Source organism: Hippoglossus stenolepis, chromosome 4, assembly GCF_022539355.2.
Source record: "Hippoglossus stenolepis isolate QCI-W04-F060 chromosome 4, HSTE1.2, whole genome shotgun sequence".
NCBI classification, from domain to species: Eukaryota; Metazoa; Chordata; class Actinopteri; order Pleuronectiformes; family Pleuronectidae; genus Hippoglossus; species Hippoglossus stenolepis.
This window is the reverse complement of record NC_061486.1, coordinates 14,134,219-14,154,637: the sequence shown is the minus strand read 5'-3', so window position 1 is coordinate 14,154,637 and position 20,419 is coordinate 14,134,219. Positions and strand designations below refer to the sequence as shown.

The window sequence follows — 20,419 nt, the reverse complement described above, 5'->3', positions numbered from 1 at the left end:
GAATGGGGGTGAGTGTGAAAGGTGACCGTTGTGTAACAAGTCACAGTCACAGAGACATTTTGGAGACTGTGCAGTTGTTTGTAGCTGCAGGAGAAACCTGTTAAATGTCACTAATGAGCTTGTAGCAGCAAAAACATGCCTGCTATTTCTCTACTGTTGAAGATGTAACGTATAATAAACATTTAATCATAGACTGTATATATATAGACGGACAATATGATAGCTCCCTAAAAGTGAGGCTAAAGCTAAAGTGGAGGTCATAAATCTGCCTCCTCCGTGTTAGTGGATGGGACATGGTCAATGGTTTCTGCATTTTTAGGTAGTTATTTTCGCAATGATGTATGTTCCGATGCTCATTTTTCTGGTAAGATTGGTTTTAATTGGTTATTTGATGCTATGAATGCAGGGTATTATGATTGACAGCTGAGACTCATAGTTTGAAGAAGTGAGATGTATTGTCCATCTTTATATACAGTCCATGTAATATGACAGTATCTTTATGACGTGTCCTTAATCTATAATGCATTCTGTAGATTTCGTATTTAGATTTCCTTCCTCCTCTTTTAGATGTTGCTCTTTACATTATTTACGGGGACAAATATATGGCATTATTAGAGATCTTTTGGTGGGCCACAATCACAGTCTCATTTACAATGTGTGTGCAGTAGTCATGTTCTATCTGGGGCAACATTGAATTAACACACTATACCAGTGAGTATATATACAGTGAACTGCATGTATGTGTACTTACTTAAAGTGTAACTTCACCTAAGTTTTGGCTGAGGTCTCTCCCTGGAAATTATAAAAAGCATTACTGGGAGGGGGGGCTTGGACACGGCTAAGACATTCCTAACTTCCCCAGTGGTTTATGGGTGTTGTTGCAGCATAGACCTGAAGATGAGCACGGCTTTCCTGATTCACGAGAAGTCGCTGGTGGCTCTACGTAAACATTGGCCCTGCGAGGTTCTAAAGATGAGCCATGTTCAACCCATAAATATAGATTTATTATAGATTTGCTAATAAATGTAAGTTTAAAACCGGCATTAATTAATGAAGAATAGTCATATAATTTAGTTTACAGTTCAAAATCATATTTAAGTGTGTTAAAGTGTATATCACTTTTAGAATTTGAATGAGACACTAAATGGAAAATAGTCAAACACAGACAAAAGCAGTGATTACCCAGGGAGATGTGCTATAGTTTGAAATGTTTATTCGTAACTCACTTTCCATTCATCCATTCATGTTATGCAAAATATATTTATGTACAAAATACATTCAATTTCACCTTTACACAAGAAAACAAAACAATAAGCAATTTACATTATAATACAAGACGACTTAGTTCTTAAAAGATAAGATTGTGTAAACATTTTCCTCAGTTACTGTATCAATCTCAAAAACAATCTCAATCTCCAATGACAAATATAACAGTTTTACTCTTATTACTTTATGCAGTATCAAAAAAGAAGACATATATATTACCCTAAAATTAAATGATAACTACGGACAATAAAGAAACAAAGCAGAAGTGGAATTACATAACTCATATGAGTGTAAACACTTTGATGGGTACACATTAGAAACTGTAATATCTTAAAAACACTTTAAACTTTCACAAATTCAGGAAAATTATGATAATAAAAAAATAATGTTTTTGTTTGAATCTATTTCTTGAGTATATGGCGGGGCTTGAAGTGAAAGCAAGTACAGCAGTTTTCAGTCGCATGAGTATTTCGTAAATCACATGTAGTACTACACATTACATTACAATACATCATTAACGCATTAGCAAGATACCTATGCTTTTATTGGTTATGGGGATATAGATGACAGTCAATCTTTCACCGCTATTTAATGTACCTACATGACTGAAAAGTAAATATTTTTATATATTAATGTTTCCCAGTAAAATTGCATAAGGGAAATAAGTTTTGCATTGATATTTTGATTAACTGCACTTGCACAAATCTAGATAGAAAGGAGGAAAATGCTTTGTCGCGTAAAAAAACCAAACATGCCACTCTAAAGACAATCTCTTGTAATTGTTTGTGACCTTTCATTTTCCTCTCCTGCGTGGTGGTCTGGTAATTACTCTGATTACGAGCTCGGAACCCATTCACTTTATCAATAGACTCTTTGTCTGTCCCTCAGTCTAATTAAGTCTTTGGTAAATGCTGTTGCAGCACGTTTCCTGCTGCATTGCACATTTTCTATGCTGAAGTTATGTCAGTGTGAGCGTGTGTGTGTGTGTGTGTGTGTGTGTGTGCGTGTGCATGTTTCTGTGTGTGGCCTCAGGTCAAAAGGTTATGTTACAAAAATAAACTTCAGTCTCTCACAGCATTGGCTTCCTCCCATCGGAACATGTCCAGTAGAGTTCAATTGCATCATAAGTGTTCATATCAATAGTGATGAATAGCGATAGAGATGATGAATAAAACAGTCCTAATAACAACATAATAATCAAACATGGTACTACATGGACAAAGATGATGATGATAAAAGCAGTGTAAGCTGCTCTCTTCATTTTTAGCATGAGAACTTATCACGATGTTGCTGATATTCACGATGATGATCATTATGGGCGCTGATGAAAATCACAAAGAGTCCGTTAGTAGATGAACTGAGCGCCTCCGTGAGGCACCATCTCCGTAATGCCCCACGCCACCACGTTTCCTCTCTGCTCGCAGCCCTGCCCATTCTGCGAAGCCAGCTCGGAAATCTCCTCCTCTGACAGCACCCTGTCCCACATATTCACTCCCGTCATCTTCCCGGCGAATGCCAGCTTGGGATTGAACCCTCCCTCAAAGCCTGAGTTGCCACCCCCGCTGCTCGGATACTGGGGGCAGCAGCCATTCCTCTCCTGCCCCAGCTGGAGGGAGCCCACTTCCGGTAAGACGTGTCCCTCAGCCACTCCGGGTGTGGTGGCCACTTTTTTCCCACTCGCCCACAGGGTGGCCAGACCCTGTTCGGAGGCCCAAGCCCCACACAAGTGGATCCACTCTCCTGGCTTCACCACACCTCGCGCCTCCACCAGGTGAGCCTCTCCTCCGATGGTGAAGAGCGCAGAGGTTTGGCCGAGCAGCAGCTGGATCTCGTATGGGTTGCGACGGTGACCATAGGAGAAGAGCACGGTTTTGTTGGCGAGAGTTGTTGGCTTTAACCACATGCAGATGGTGAAGGAGGAGATGGCGAGAGGAACCTCTGGTGTGACAGCAGTGTAGATTCGACGGGAACGCATTGGGAAGAGGAGCGCCATGTCACAGCCTGTGCAAGAAAAAGACATGATCATATTTATTGTCACTAAATAAAATAAACTTTTCATAATTCAACTTCAGGTTGATTTTTAAGGATATGCTGGATATTCTGGACGACTTGACAATATTAAATAGCTTAAAGCTTATGAGCAAATCTGATTACGGAATCATGCCAAACAACAATATTAATAACTAAGGATTTCTGTTTAGGAATATGGTTTACATTCAGAGCTAATAATTTAAAGTTTATGGGTATAATGCATGTAATTCAACCATGTCCTAGAGCAGATGTCAGCTTTTATGTGAATTACACAATGATCTTAAGAACTTCAGAGCTAGTGACAAAGACCAATAAAAACACTTTTTGCATATGCTCACATAGAAAAGGACAAGGTGCCGAGGTCTGGTGTAATAAGGGTGCATTGATTTTGAAGGCCATATATAAAATAATGTAAGTAAGGATTAGGCAACTGGAGAATGTTTTGAGTTTGTCAGCATTTAATGTCCCCAGGGTTGTTGTGTGCATGTTCTATTTTTTACAACATTATGGTTATAGAAGATGAAGTTGGGTGTCATCAACATAAGAGAGAAATAAGATCATTTATTTTAATGATATGGCCTGGAAAACAAAAAATAGAGAAAACAACCGGGCCTCAAATTGAACCTTGTTGAACTCCACATAAAATGACTGTTAAGAAAGAGGCTCAAGGTATAAGTGAAACACAATAGATTAATATAAGGTTCATCAGACTACAGCTACTGCTAGCTCAAGTTAGTGATACTCTATTGTTAACTTCTTGCAGTTACTGTACTTCACAGGCTGGGGCTGCACAAAATGGATTGAAAATTTGTCGAGCTACAGTGTATGACACACTTAAGAGAGCGACATTGAAAGTTCAGTTCACGGTCAGGCGATGATATCATGAATCATGGTTTGCTTTTTTTCATGCCTCACGAACAAACACTCTTCCCTCTCTGGGGTCATCTGGTTCATTGGTTTGTTCTGCTTCATTTCATTGTTTTCCTGTTTGTCAGTGTTCATGTGTTTGTGCAGATGAGTTCTGTTGAAAGTGTAGAGGACATCCCAACCTCTATCCTCTATTTTGCATTATTCTCTTCATTTTTCTTGTCCATTCCTTTCTCTCTCCTTCACATTTTCTCTGACGTAGTCTTCATCTGCTCCCCTCGGTGCTCCTTCTATTTCCCTCTCCCTCCAGTCAGCAGACACATTCCCTCCCTACTAAAACACGAGATCCCGAATATTGTTGTTTCATTTGACTCAGGTTTCCGCCACTCAGTAAATAATTTTGAAAATGCACACATATTTGCGTGTGTGTGTGTGTGTGTGTGTGTGTGTGTGTGTCGTGCATGCGTGTGTGTGTGTGTGCGTGCATGCGTGTGTGTGCGTATCCATGATGGTTTCCATATGGTTCTACTTTCCCAGGGTGCTTCGGTGTGGTTTTTGTTGCAACCGGCTAAAGATTACACCTCTGTCTGCTCGGTATGTAGGCCAGACTTACATTTCAGTGTGTGTGTGTGTGTGTGTGTGTGTGTGTGTGTGTGTGTGTGTGTGTGTGTGTGTGTGTGTGTGTGTGTGTGTGTGTGTGTGTGTGTGTGTGTGTGTGTGAGAGAGAATGAGCAATATGTTTTTTTGCAGTTTTTATTTGATCTACTTGAGGAAATGAGTTCGACAGACATGAGTGGTATTTTTGTAAGACTAAAATTGCTCCAGGTTAACTTGCTCTTACACTTAAGTCACAGTTCATCATCAGCTCAACTGAAACCACATATATTAGTATCCTACAGTAGTCTGGAAGAAGTTCTGTCCAAGGATAATGTTCGTGTATTATCTTTATTATTTCAAGCTGTTATTTGCTTCAATTATTATCATTAAAAATATCTTCAATGAAAATAGCTGAAGGGAAATGTATAGACTGGCGGATAAGGTATTGTTTTCCTGAGCTAAAAGTTTAATCCTTCATGATCGTTTTGTTCATTAATAGTCTGTCTTTAGTCCTTCATCATCTTTAGTAGTGTTTTTCGTCAGGACTCATTCAAAAGTGTGAATTACTTTCAAACAAACATAAATAAGAGCAAATAAGCTGACCCTTACCTGTCTTCCTCATGTTTGTCTGACTGAGACTAATATTATATGTCATAAGTCAAGTGAAAAGCATGTGTTGCTACTTGAGGAGGACAACACGCCCGGAGACAGACAGAGGAGGTGGAAAAGGTATTTAGGACAAACACAAGCCGCATGATTAGTTGTTCAGAAACAAGGCCCGACAGAGGGGGTCTCATTCTTTTCACTTAAGCTTGACCTGAATGTGTCAACACACAGAGAAAAAGCTTCAGGCGAAAGGTTGTTTGGGTGGCACTGTTGAAAGGGTGAAGGGAAAAGGTGAAGAAAAATACAAACATACAGAAAGCAACAAGTAAAGACAGACGCATATTGCCGATGGCAAGATGGATATCTTTACCTGCGGGTAGGTTTCTTTGGCTCTGTAACCTCAGAGCCTCCTCCTGCTCCGCCCTCGTCTGTTGCAGTGCAGCCAGCACTCCATCTAGAGGCACCTCTCGTGACGTGACCTCCTGCTCCTGGTGCCCGGCCCCTCCACCCTCTGCGAGCTGGGATCCCGAATTCGGATTCCTCCCCGTTCGAGCTCCAGTACTGCTGAAGCAGCTGGTCTCCAGCTTGGTGAGATGGGAAGCTTGGGCTCGTGCTGCAGAGAGGAGCTGGTGTATTATCGACTCCATGTTGTTGGGATCCCCGACAGAATTCCCACCGGTGGCAGCAGAAGACTGATCTGCTGTTCTGAGGCGCTCCAGGGTTTCTTTGAGGCGTGACTCAAACTGCGTGGCCATCCTTCTTCCTGCCATCTCCACTGCAACCCCACACGAGCCGCCATACTGGGCTACAAACCTGACCAAATAGACCAATGTAAGAGATATTCACTGAAGAGCTTTAATCTGCATTTAGAAGCAACATTTGGCCTGAAATCAATATTTGCCCCCAATTCCCTCCTGAAACCATTGAAATTAAAGCGACAGGATGAATTCAGGATACCAGTAAAGCAGACATTATGTCATGTAATCCATTTGGGGATCAAAATAATCTTTAACAATTATGATAATCGATAAACTGTTCAAGATATTCAAGAATAACTGCAATGAAAGAAATGGTTTCAGCTTCTCAAATTTTTTTATTCTCTGGTTTTCTTCATCTTCCATGTTAAATAAATAAATATAATATAAACATTTGAAGACACAACCATGCACTATAGGAACATGCGATTAATATGTTTACTCAACATTTTTTTTATTAATCAATGAATCGAGGAAATGAGTGGTGCATTATTCGATAGTTGCAGGCAGAGCATCTCAATGGATCAAGGATCAGGGTTGTAAACTTTCATAGTTCATTTCAATTTCAATCTTGATATCTAAGTGCTCATTGCCCTTTGCACAATTATCATAAAAGCTCAGTTCGTCTCTTGAAACTTGAATGACTCTGTCCTCTCGTTCGCTTGTCCAACCAACCTGAGCATTTCTCCGCGCAGAGACCCCATCTCCACCTTGATGATATCGTCAGCGTACTGAAGCATCATGTTCTCCCTCATCTGACTGTTCTCCAGCATCGAGAAGAGTTTGTCCCACTTGGTCAGGTCTCGAGAACTGCAGGGCGGGGAAGTCGGTGTGGCTGGAGAGCGACATGGTGGGAAGAGGGGGAGAAAGATTCAAGTTAATTTAAAATCTTAGCTTCCGCCACATTTATTTACCGGAAGATTTCCCAACAAGGGAATTTTAAAGTCGAACACTGCCTCCGCCTCATTCAAAGCCGTTCCCATAACTTTGGGTAGCATATTGTCACGTTAACGTTAACAAAATCATTTGGTAAACCAATCCAGGAAAGAGAATATGTGTCACACACTGTTCCAATTAACATTTGAGCCTGTTTATACCTACAAAGTTATTCTGCGGAGGCATTATCACAGGACCGCAGGATTTGTTTTGGCTGCCTGTCCCCCAGGTTCAAAGTAAACGGTCATGCCCTCTGCTCCCTCTCACTTACAAAACTAGAAACTCGGCGCTGACTGTGGTTTATAAATGACTGTGATGGATATGGGAGCAGGTAAAGTGCAATGAGATCTTTTTAGAGTATGATTTCATTTGCTTGGATCTTTGACCCTGCGTGGTACCGTTGGGGGGGCTGCGGCTCAGGAGGTAGAGCGTCAAATTGCCCCGAATTGGCCCTGATGGTTTTGTCATCAGCATGGGTGAAGTGTGGCATGTAGAGTGAAGAGCTTTGATGAGACCAGTCCATTTTCCTTTTCTGCAAGCTCACCCCTCAATGCATTCAAGTGACCTCATGGCAGCTGACACAGATGTGAATGAGCTTCAAACTAGACATGATTGAACCTCTAACTCTGATCATTTAGCATTTACTTATAACCAACACCGCAAAACAGCCAATGGGAATTTTGTCAGATGGTATTATGTTTGTAACATTGGGATTCCAGTCGTGCAGAGCTGCAGCTTGGAAACGATTTGGAAGTTAAACAGAGTTTTATTTCACAATTTCATATTTGTTCTGTTATCTGACAACAGAAACAGAGAATCATGGGAATGATATTAGAAATGCAGATGTATTCAAATATTACATACATTTGAGCACAGACAGTATAAAGGAAGCAAACAGATACAAAGCTTAAATGAGGCAATGCAAATATGATTCAATGATGTTATAAATATGCAAATTCATGATGATAACGTCAATGATATAATTAATGTAAACAGCTACTTCCATAGGGAAGTAGCTGTTTACAGCAGCTCCACAACACTTTTATCAAGCACTTCCTCAGTTCAGCCCTCTATTCGTTTTTTAAACTATTCTTGTTTTTGCTTGCCGTTCTCCTGAACATGAACAGTCATGGCCTCGCTCTCATGTTGCCCTCATTCATTTAAATTCCATTCACAGATTCTCAGATCATCTGTTTCTTCCTCCAGGCTTTGACCTATGTCTTTTCCTCTCCCACCTGCATACACACTGTACTTAACTCACATGAGGAGACATTTTCTCCTGAGACCTAAATGCCAGTAATGAATCTGGTGTTTCTTTGTCCTTCTTGCCCCCATTCTTCTTGCTTTGCCTTCTAATGCTGTAACTCATCTGCTTTTATTTTACTATTCTCAGCCGCTCTCATTTTTTTCAATGACATTTAATTACATCACAGGCCCAGAGCGCAGTCTCTTGCCTGTTAACTACCAGGTTTAAAACAACAGACAAATGCAGGCTGTGAGCGGCCAGTGAAAAACATCCACACACACACACACACACACACACACACACACACACACACACACACACACACACACACACACACACACACACACACACACACACACACACACACACACACACACTAAACGGTCCAAGCATAGAGGAACAATGATGCTTTTCAAAGAGTTTCATCACGGCAAAGTGCTTGTGAATTTGGTGACCAGTCATTCATGCTGTAATATGAATCGTCCCTCTGCTTTTCTGGCTCAGCATTTTCTTTGACGCTGCTTATCTCACGCACAAACTCTCTCTGCCAACAGACTGCACTGTGGTTTATTGTTGTCTATGCTCAAAGCTGCCTGTTGAGCACAGGAACACACCAGACATGTATCGTCCTTGAATTTCTCACAGAAGAAGAGCAACACGATCAATAAACTGTCAGTAAACTGACACCAACCCAACCCACTAACCTCTTTGGTTACATTATAACTGCATTCCAGCTGTAAATAGATCACATGGGTTCATGCATGTGTAAAAAGGTTTACATGTGTTCCTCTCCATCTCATCTTCTGGTGATATGACCATTCAGTCTTAATGCAGCTCCACTGTAAGCGTATTGAATCCGGTGTCCTGATTTCACCCCTCACCTCTCGCACAAAAGCATCAGTGAATCATATAAGAAACTGATAACGCACAGACACACACCAGGATTTAATTAAATTGTGGCAATGGCCATCTATGGATCTAAATCAGATAAAGCCTCATTTCCAGCACACACACACACACACACACACAGTTTGATACTTACGTTCTAGTGTGTCTCCTTCTGTGATTTCATTGTAGTAGGTGTCAGCGAAGTTCACCTCGATATCCTCCTCCTCATATGCGAGAAGCAGACACACACACACTGACAGCACACACGCTGCCTGGGGGAGCCTCCACCGAAACATGCTGCTGCTGCTGACTATGTGTGTGTGTTAGAGAGAGGTAAATGTGTGTGTGTTTGTTGAGTTTTGGGTTGCTCCTCAGCCTATACTGCTTTCTCTAAGTGCGTGTGTGTAAGTGTGTGTGTGTTGTGATAGGAAGTTGCAGTCAGGTTGCCAATGTGTGTGTTTTTGTCTCTGCTGCTTCTCTCAGTCTGTTTCACTTTGTCCAGCTCTGCAGGTCCACCACCCTCTTTTTCAACCCTCACTCTCTCGTACAGTATTTGTCCCTCCTCCCCGGTGACATCCCACCTCTCTCTCTCTCTCTCTCTCTCTCTCTCTCTCTCTCTCTCTCTCTCTCTCTCTCTCTCACTTTCTCCCCCTCTCTCACTCTCTTTCTTTTTCATTTTTCTCGTTAAATGCTGAGCAATCCTTTGGCAGGAAGCCCGGTAGTGCTGAGTATACTCCAAATAAGGGCTCCACACACACACACACACACACACACACACACACACACACAGAGAGACAGAGAGAGAGAGAAAGATATGTGTTTAACTATATACACACTATACAGGACTAACTTTCCATTGATATCACTGTCTTTATTCATAATGTCTTAACCTCCAGAACTTAATCCCCATCCCTGCATACATGTACTTAAAGGATAACTCCATTTTATTACAGCTGAGGTTCTATTTGTGTAGTTTAATTTCTATGGGTTATGATAACTCACCACAATAATTGCTGTGGTCTGGGAACACAGCAATTTCAAGAGGGATGAGGGGTCAGATGATCAGACAGGTTATTAAAAGTTTTGTCAGATTATCTAAACCACTTTATTTAAGGTAAATCTATAAGTGAGTGTTCTTACCGGAACCCAGTCGTTAAATTCAGCCTTAAAACTCCCTCAACACAGTTATTTCACAAATTTATACACATGGGGAATATCTTTTGGGAAAATTAAGAAATTTCTCAAAATTTCCATCCTTGTGAAAAAACACTGCAATGCAAAGGCAGAGCTCCATCTGCGTGCTGCGAGCGAGGCGGTGAGTAATGCGTCGTTGGAGGTAGCCTGTATGTCGTAATCAGATATAACTGCAGCTCCTGCAACTCAGAGCGAGCGAGAGAGGAGGGGAAGGAGGTAATGGAAGGGGGGAGGAAGCACAGAACACAAACTCTCCTAATTTTGCCCCATGCAGAGACTGTGTGTGTGTGTGTGCGTGTGTGTGTGTGCATGTGTGCGTGCGTGCGTGTATCTGCTGAGGGAAGTTTCAATGGAACCCAGACGTCAGAGGTTACTAAATGGCAGTATTGTTCTCCTGCTTTGCTCTGTTTATTTATTTATTTGTCAACCTCACTGTGTGTGTGTGTGTGTGTGTGTGTCTGTGTGTGTGTGCGCATCTTTGCCTATATTCTTACAGGTATGCCTGTTTGTGGAAATAATGATTTTCTAATGGGATTTTAGGATTCCCCCAGCATCGCCCGCTCCCCCTCCCTACCCCTTTGTCTGCCTGCGTCTCTCATTCATTGTCTTTTTCTCTCTCTCACTGAAACACCTCTTGAAACACACACTTCTGGGAGGAACAACCTTTTCTTTCAGAAGGCTGCACAGAAAGAGAGAAGCAGTTGTGTGAGCAACTTCCCTGAGCTCTTGATCACCACTTGATAGAACAACTTTGGTTTATTCTGCTGTGATTCCATTCAAGCTGTTACAAAGTTGAATTCAACACTTTCTTTTGCTTGGTTTCATTGTCATATGTGACGTGTTTCTTTCAGCTGGTGCTGTGATTTCATTCATACAACAGGAAGTGAGCAGTCAGCATTAATATCTGCTACTAACGGTCACTGACCAGGCAAAGGAATAAAACACCACCTCAAATAAATAGATAAGAGTAATAGATTACCATCTGCCTATTAAGAGACCATGATGTTTAAACAACAGACGTTTGATTGACGAGTGATAGGCTCCTCAGAAATGACAAAACAGCTACTAAAAGTCTTAATTTACAATGGTTTGTAAAAAAAAAAGTGAAAATCAGAACTGTATGTACTGTATATATTAAAGCTAAATAAATTAAATATATACATAAGCACAATTATACAGTTTAAAGTAGTAGTACTCCTTTTAACTTGTTCTTGTAGAAACTACATAACAAATATAAAAACTGACAATGCAGTTAAAGTCATAATACTTGCGTATCCTTGCTCTACATTTTACGTCGTCAGTTTATGTTATTTTTAACGCATTTGTTTAGTTAGTACTTGTGGTGTAGATGTGTACTGTTGGGCTTGTAAGTCCTCTGTGACATCACTGTTGATGTCACACACACAACAAACCTGAAACCTTCAGCCCCAGAGGGCAGTTAGAAACTGTGCTTCAACATTGGATAAAGTTATTTTGTATTTCACAATGGTCACAGTGTGTCTTTGACTCACTTCTCCCTGTGAGTGTGTAAAAGCACACTGCCAACCATTCTCTGATGAGAACATAGTGTTAACATCTATGAAAACATGGAACAGAGATGAGGGGCAAATGACTCATAACTCAAGATGAATGGACAGGCAACAAAAACCTGAAAAAAGCATTGGTTATAACTTTCGATTGAGAGCACATTGACATCTGGAGATCAAACAGCGACTGCCATTGTTCTTGGAAATTTGATGGAAAATATGGGAAGGCAATGATTGACTCTGTATGACTCAGTGACCAAAATAATTATGTTTGTGAGGGAAATGACAAACTAGACTTAAAACTGCTTTTGTTTTGAAAAAGTAGTCAACAAAAACATCACATTTTTTGGCTGTCAAAGAAACGTTAAATTTAGCATATGATATTAAATCAAAATCTGAAAGGCATTAAAACAGTGAGCGAAGGCCTACAAATACACTTTTAAAGACAAAGAAAGAAAGAAAAGGAAATTGAAAAGGACACAACAAGCACACTTGAGTGGGTACATGGAAGGTGTGTGTGTGTGCGTGCGTGCGTGCGTGAGTGTGTGAGTTGTGTAAATGTTTTACTTGTGGCTGCCACCTGAGAATGGCAGTGATCCAGCTCGAGACACATCATCAAGTTCTCCTGACAGACCCTAACCCAGTAAAGAAATCACTTCAGTGTGTGTGCATGTACAATTTAGTACAGCACGTCTGCCTTCATGTGCTGTACATCGTGTACGTTTTCTTGAATAAATGTATCACTTGATGAAATGTGAGCTTATGGTTCACTTGCAGGACCTCGAACCTGAATGTACGGGATCAACTGTACATCAGGGCCTTCATTTACCTTGTGATCAGTATCTGTATTGTTATTAGCGCCACAGAGAGAACTGTATAGTGCGACACAGTCAGTAAACCTGCAAAAAGGATAAAAAGAGAGAGAAATGGAGAAACTGACTGATGATTGATGACAGAACAGAGGTCAAGAGAAGGACACAAGTTGCCAGTGGGGATGTTACATTAATGGTATTACTTACTCTTTTCACATGGGACCCAGATTTTACAATTATACCGCTACAGGACAAAATGTCATTGTGTCGGTTTTAATTAGGATATTTCTACGTTCAAATGATCCTGTTACACATTGGTTGTCTAGAGTTGAATTTGACCCTATGCTGAGCAGCAGGTCACTGAGCAAAACTGATGCTTTTTCATAGTGGGTGGTTAAACTAAAGCTGCTTTCAGACATGTACAGAAGTCTGCACATTAGACGAAATCTTCCGGAGAGGTAGTATGCGAGAACGAAAATTAAATGAAAATGTCCGAATGAGCCCATGTGAGAATAAAAATATCTCAGATTGAAAAAGAGGTGACTAACACATAGAGGACGCCAAAGATAATATAAATTTGGAAAGACAACGATATTCAAGAGGTTTTGCCGACGCTAGTGTCGACGTGCTGGAAACCAAAACCCGATTTCCACAGCAGACTTGTCATGTCCTGCCTCCTGCTAATCTACCCAGATGCCACCTCTCACCTAAGTGTTCCAGACATGTTCCTGTTGTTGTGAACGCGTCTGACCCGGACAATCTCCTGCAGTGTTCTCAAAGACAACTTCACGTCTGAAAACGGCTCAAGTATTTGGTTTTGGTTTCAAGCATGAAGTGACCTTCCCTGAACTTCACCAAGAGGTCAAAGCGTAACTTAAACATGGCGCCATCATTTTGGAAAATACTAAGAGGTCGCTTTTGCAATAACCAGAGAAATTACCTCCTTTATTGTTTAAATATGACAATGATCTCTTTACACCAAGGGGCTATTTGATATCATGTGAGTCAACCACTCTCCCAGCCGCACCTCGTTTCTGCTGAATCAGCAGTTAGCGAAAGGCTGTGTCATGCATCCTTTTGGAATTTGATTTTCTCTGAAAGGATAAAAAGGAGGTTTGAGTCAGATTGGATGGAGAGACACAGACAGAAAGAGCCTGGAGGGTGAAATGATCTACTGTAGGTGAATGGTCACTGTATTTTAACTTTCCAGATCTGACTGTTCGTGTGTGTGTGGATATAGATCCATGAAATGCACTGCTGTACATCTGGCTGGCTGTTATGGTGTTGACTGATTTACAGCCTGTATAAAATATCTTTATGCCAGAAACATATGAGTCATGTGTACATGTGTTGAAAATCCTTGCAAGTCGTTCTGGTAGCTGGACCCCGTCCAAATAGTCGGGCAGTCATGGGCCTGAATTCTTTAAATGATTTTTACAGTGTTGCAGGGGGGTGGGTGTTGCTAATGCACCAAGAATGTACAGAATCACAAAGATCTGAGTTTTGTCTCCTGTCTCTTACATTTTGACAGTTGCTCCCCGCCCTCTCCCACCTGATGGTTACTCAAGCTGCCTGATATGACATGAGGGACATAAAACCTAAAGCGAGGCAGCGAGCCCTGGAAGCTGCAGAAAACAGGTTTAAGTCGTAAAGCTCTTAAAAAAAACATTGGTCCTGGAAATCATATGTGCTGATCTCTGCAGAGTTTTGCAACCTCTGTGACATAAGAGTTCGGTGTTTTGAGAGTTTCTTTTGGCAGGTTAAGTATTTTGAATATGAATGAAATGTTCCTGTCTTTGTCCAGAAATTGGATCAACTGACAAAATGATTCATTCACAATGAAAATAGAAAACCTTTGCGTTCTTACATACGACCCCTTCGAAAGATTCTTTTATTAATTTTTTTCAATATAGCCCTTAAACTGTAAAGGAAATTGGCCTCTTTAAGGGATTGTGTCAAAGCTTGTTTTTGCTTTTCAGTCATGTACTCTATGCGCTGTCCCTTATCTCACGTTAAAAGTATCTTGATCCACTTTGGTTTGCTTTAGTTCGCAGCCTCTGGGGGCAAAAATATTTGTATTTAACATGCAGAAATTCATAAAATGAAATATGAACAGCACAGGTCCCAGTGCTGTTGGAGTGTTTCTGGTTTTATGGGTTGTAATTTTTTCTTACCACAGCCCTATCTATCCCAATCATCTTTCCTATGACTCAAACTTATTTATCGTCCTCTTTGGGCCTTTATGGAATTTTTTTACTCCACATTTGAATTTAGTAGGGACAAAGAAAGAATATGACTGTCAGATAGCCAACAGCTGAATCAAAGGGATTTTTATTCTAAGTTAACTGTCTCCCGAGGATTGGTTAATTTTTTTTGTTACTTTGGATTCTAATGTGACATTCGGGAAAAACCCACACACCCCAAAAAGAGCCACCGAGTCCTTGCCTGCCTCTTCAATAGTTTGACACATCAGTTAGCTGAAAAGACAAAAATGTCTGAATAACCTTTCAAAAATGTCGCCTTTGTGATCAAAGGTCAATACAGGATATTTAATGGAGATTTGTATATATACACGTCACGGTGTGGGGTTGTATACTGGAATGAAGGTATGAAGGTCAGACACTGCCCACACACACACACACACACACACACACACACACACACACACACACACACACACACACACACACAGAAGAAGCTGTATGTTTATTCAATCAATGATCAAAAGAGTTTTTTCCATCCAATAGTGTGCGTCATACATCCTGTTTGTGTGTGTGTGCCTGTGTGTGTGTGCCTGTGTGTGTGTGTTGCCTGAGGGTACAATATAGCAGCACCTAAAACCAGGTAAACTCTATAAATCCTTGTCAGTGGGTTCGTTTGCAGACTCTCGTCTCCTCCTGCCTTTTAACATTCCTCTGAACAGACGTGTAAATGCTACAGCAGCAGCTTTATGGTTCTTACCAGCTCTCTCCTTCTGTACACCAACTATATCTGTTTCTTTAAATAGGGATTTGCTTCATAGGTCTAGAGAAACGTTGTGCAGTATAATCTATGATGAAAGGGAATACACAAGAAGAGCCATGCAGTGACTATGTATCTAAATATTTATGTGCGCTCTCTCCTCTCCTCCGCCGGCACAGCACAGTCAGTCCTCTCTGCTGATCGGTACCAGCCGTCTGTTCATCCTTGAGCTCACAACCTGTGGTTTCGGTGATTTATAGCTGTGGGTCACCTGTTATGTCAAATCATTCATGTAGGTTTGATGAAATATGACATGAGGGTTTAGATCAGACAGATAAATAGATTCTCTTTAGCTGCTGTTTGACATATCAGCACAATGCAAAGTCAACTTTGCTGTTACATATTATTTAGCATGAGAAAGGGTGATTAAAAAGTGCAGTTCATTAAGTCATTGTAATTAACATTTTCCACTTGTTTATACATTGTGCATAGAATTTGACTATAACAGCAATTTACTTCTGATTACTGTTGTAGCACATCTCATCAGTCTCTATGACATTAATGAAACGACTGTCCAATCCACTTTCATTTGATCATCGTGGGCATTTGCCTGAAACCTTTTGTTTTCAAGAATCCTCTTTTTAATGTGTCAGTGTTTGAGCTTTGAATGAATGTGTTCTAAGGGAATAATTCAAGATTTTGGGAAATATACATATTTGTTTTTTTGCAGTTTTTAAAAAAGGGAAGTCAGTCTGTTTATTAGTGAGGCCTAGTTAATTAAAACAAGTTAACTGGCCCATCTCTAACTACTACTCCTTCCTTCCTACCTCAGTTCCTTCCTCTCCTGAACATGCTTATTTTATCCACCTTTTACCTCACATCAACTTTAATGTTATGCAACTTTTACAATAGGCTCTGAAATCTCCCTGCTGTTAAACATTATTTTCTCTTTTGGTTCCAATAAAGCAATAGTTTGAAATCTTGAAATGAACCCAGCATTTAAAAAAAAGTTGGGTACAGTCATGCATCAGCTCTGACTTTCTGCTTTTCCTACCTCAGCATCGCTTAACATAAACAACAAATGGAGACATTTTAGTCCTCTACACAGATGTCTTATTTTGACTGGGAATCCTGTGCCTGTTTTCTTGGGGGAAATGAATAGCAGTGACGTTACAGAGACACCACAGAACACTTATTGGGAAACTACACTTTCATACAATCTGGGTCGTATTTTCACTTTGTACCAAGTTAATTAGAGGGATCCGGGAATGTGGCAACAGACAAGAAAAAACATTTGCTTAGCCATAGGTATGAGTTATGGATGAGGTGAAAAGCTTCAAGGGGGTCTAACTGTTCAGTCACACATCCTGCTCTGGTTTATCTCAAAGTTCTCCGGTTTCACCATATTTCACATTTCAAATTGATTAATGTAACCTCCAGATAGACAGGATTTGTTGCAGGACTATTAAACTGCACCAGTTTAATCTATAGGTGTACCTAATAAAGTGGAACAAAATAAATCTATAACTTATCATATTTTGGGTTTTTGAGATCGTACTCAGAGTTTCTTGGTCTAACTGCTGTTTTCTATGGCAATTCCTCAATATCCAAATGTTGGACTCCAGCATTTGAAATGTCTTTGTACCGTTTTGAATTTGGCGTAAATATGGCTAGCTTGTTGAAAACATCTTTCTCTCTCTCCGTGGCAGGTAACCACATGCTGTTGCGAGTGTTGCCGTCAGTTTACCCCCGACAACCAGATACCATCCACTGTCACCTCGGCGACCTCACTACAATGATGACACAGCTGGAGTCTCCAGAGCAACAGCACCTGATCAGACTCATTCAGATGGTCGCAGAGCAACATCCACTTGTGAGTGTTTGTGCGTTTTGCAGTGAACTATCCCTTTAAAGATGCCCTCGAACAGGGATTCAAGCTTGCTGCGAGGCCACAGTGATAATCATCACGCCACTGGGCCACTATATTGTGTTATATTTTTAAATAAGCATTGAACATATATAAATAGTAATGTTTTCTTCAACTTTGAAATAACTGTTACAGGAAGCCATAGACGAGTACCAATAAAAAATGTGTGGGACGTTTTTTTTTTGCCTTTGACTAAAAGCTTAATCACACCTTTTATCGTTCAACTTTATTATATCCCGTATTGAGCTTGTGTCAACACTGAAAAAATCCACTGGAACGTACTATAAGTGAGGAAATGCCTCGGTGTACTTCATTTCTCAATAGGAATTCCCTTAATTCTGCATATTTTCGAGCAGAGCTGCTGATGTACAACACAAGGGGAAATTACCACATACCAGCAAACACAGCGCATTGTGGTAAAACCCTCTAATGTCAAGCACTGGGAGAAAGAAACACCAGCCATCTGGAGTTATTCTGATCTCCACCCCCCACACAGACGCACAGAATACTTCTGTTGTGATTGTATCAGCGTTCATCGCAGCAGTTACCAGACCTTCTCCGTCCTAATAGTGGTTTGCTGGAAGTGGTTTGGCACTGAAAAGATTAAAACTGACAGTGATCTGTAATGAATCCTCAATGTTACATAACTTAAAGCGGTCAAACATTGTCTCCCTCGAGAAGGAGATGCTGTTTGATATTAACATGATTATTCAGAACAAGTGACTCAGAGTAGCAGCAGGAGGGTTGCACTGATGGGCATAGTTAGTGGGAAGCAGCGCAGTGTGACCAGTTCAGATAATGAGGGGGAACTGCTCATTCAGTCACATTTTCCAGACAGTTCTACGGGCGAGCTCTTGTTTGTGATTAGTCACCAGGCTCTTCATCCCGCTCCAAGATCCCCACCCCCTCACCTCCAGACTCCAGCAAACACACATCCAGCCTCTGTTTGGTCATGTCGAAGCACAAACTGACAGCATTTCTCACTGGTATAATCAATCTTTTACAAATCATGCTTTATTACATTTTCTCCCCCATGCAGATGTTAAGCCCTCAGGTGCCTTTGTTGGTCGGTTACCTCGGTGACAAGTCTCTGACTGAGTCGCTACTGGGTGTGCTCGTAGACGTGTCGCAGGCCAGCCCTTCCTCGCTGGTCAGCTTCCTGCCGGTGCTGAGGACTGTGGGACAGCAGTGCCCCGCTCTCCTGGGTCACGTGGCCAAAACCCACGGCGCCGTCGGCATCATCAGTGAGGTACAAGCACACTCGCTGAAAACACACACACACACAGATTGACAAGTTTACATTCCCTTGCAGCTGGTGTTTGCCACAGAGAGTGACAGTGTGCGTATTTAGGAGGCAGCATGATTGCATACAAAGGTCAAAGGTCACGGTGACCTCATGTGAGTCTGAAAGAAAACAGGTTGGTGAAGGCATACACAGGGTGGTTGATTCTGCTGCACATGTATGTTCTGTCAGTGCATTTGCTCGGCAAAGACAAGCTGCCATTCATGTAAAAAAGGCATGGGAATAATGCTATGAATGTAGGTCTGCCTGACAGTCGGCATTCACACACACACAGAAACAGGCAGGAGTGATTATTTTAATGAGTAGGGAGAAATGGGCTACGATCTCACATGACTTGTTCTCTGTTGTCCTGCCAAGAATAAAACACACACACACACACACACACACACACACACACACACACACACACACACACACACTCTCTCTCTCTCTCAGACCGGACAGGCCGGGCTGATCCGGAGGTTTTGACTGCTGTCTAACGCCTACATCAGTGCTCAGTGAAACAAGCAGATGCCGAGCCCTCAGGGGAATTAGAAACTGCTGTCCTGGTGGGAGAAAAAGCAAAGATCTAATTTGTGGGAATATTTAACGACCAGGTTGTTTAGCTGTAGTCTAATGGTGCAGTCATAACACAATTTAAGGGATCATTAACCTCAGAAATGTGCTTTGCTCTTCTTGTGTTGACAAAGGGGGAAAAACTAACTACCTCAGATCAGCTGTATATTTATGCTGTGTCGGATGAATTGTGTGTAATAAGCATGTTAAGAATACCTTTGCCTACACCATCTTAGTTTCTTTTGATCATTTTTTTTAAAAGGCATGTGCATGCGTTATTCATCTATGTGCAATGTCTGTTGTTAGGTGAATAAAGGCTCTTATTTGCACTTCTTTAATGCAGCAAATGCATTTATATCTCAGAATACTGCTCATATGACCACAACTGTTATCACTACTAATACAGTCCACACTGGAGCCTGATCTTTTCATTGGTTGACCGATAAAAATAAGCTGGTATGAGCCTTTCACAGACTGTATCAGTGTTTATGTCTGAAGATATGCACCGAAACCTTTACTTTTTACAGAATAAACAATGTAGAAAAAAAGATTTTTGGAAAAATTATGTTTATTTTGTTTAATTCAAGCCCCATTTATTGGGTTGTATTTGTGTTTTCTTTTTAGTTAGAGTTATTTATAATAAAGTTCATGCGCACTGTAAAATATCAAATCCCAATTAGATTTCTGTGTCATAATGGTTTGACAACCACATCTTAGGACTTCTGCCAATATATTAGTATTGGCATTTTTTACTTCGCGATATCAGCCCCCAAATATCCATGTCAGTCAGGCTCTAGTACTCAGCACATTGTGAAAGGTTTAGAAAATCTAAATTAGTTCCTAATGAAGCTAATCGTGTCCCATGAGGCTAATTCTGACCAACCCCTGGCTGTCCTGCAGACTTGGCTGCTCGTTTTCTCCTAATAGCTTCGGTCCGAGTCAGGAGTGT

The 20,419-nt window shown here is 41.1% G+C and overlaps 2 protein-coding genes across 2 annotated transcripts in view; one reads left to right on the top strand and one right to left on the bottom strand.

Moving 5' to 3' along the window:
* The window catches only part of veph1 (ventricular zone expressed PH domain-containing 1), an 85,935-nt gene that overhangs the window by 17,565 nt on the left and 47,951 nt on the right, over window positions 1-20,419 (top strand). The window contains exons 5-6 of the mRNA XM_047339615.1: window positions 17,395-17,558; window positions 18,652-18,861. Of these exons, the coding sequence (XP_047195571.1) occupies window positions 17,395-17,558; window positions 18,652-18,861 (374 nt within the window). The remainder of the gene's footprint in view (window positions 1-17,394; window positions 17,559-18,651; window positions 18,862-20,419) is intronic.
* Window positions 1,197-9,731, bottom strand: ptx3a (pentraxin 3, long a). Its single transcript, XM_035154754.2, has 4 exons — window positions 9,347-9,731; window positions 6,798-6,957; window positions 5,738-6,180; window positions 1,197-3,267 (listed from the first exon to the last, which is right to left on the bottom strand). Exons 1-4 carry the CDS (start codon window positions 9,486-9,488, stop codon window positions 2,612-2,614), a joined length of 1,401 nt encoding a protein of 466 aa, XP_035010645.1. The 5' UTR covers window positions 9,489-9,731; the 3' UTR covers window positions 1,197-2,611.

Excerpts from the sequence above, each read along its gene's own strand:
- ptx3a (XM_035154754.2), bottom strand. The coding sequence starts at position 9,488 with ATGTTTCGGTGGAGGCTCCCCCAGGCAGCGTGTGTGCTGTCAGTGTGT. Across the intron at positions 6,958-9,346 it reads AGAAGGAGACACACTAGAAC|CCACACCGACTTCCCCGCCC; the intron begins GTAAGTATCAAA and ends GTCGCTCTCCAG. Across the intron at positions 6,181-6,797 it reads CTGCGCGGAGAAATGCTCAG|GTTTGTAGCCCAGTATGGCG; the intron begins GTTGGTTGGACA and ends CTATTTGGTCAG.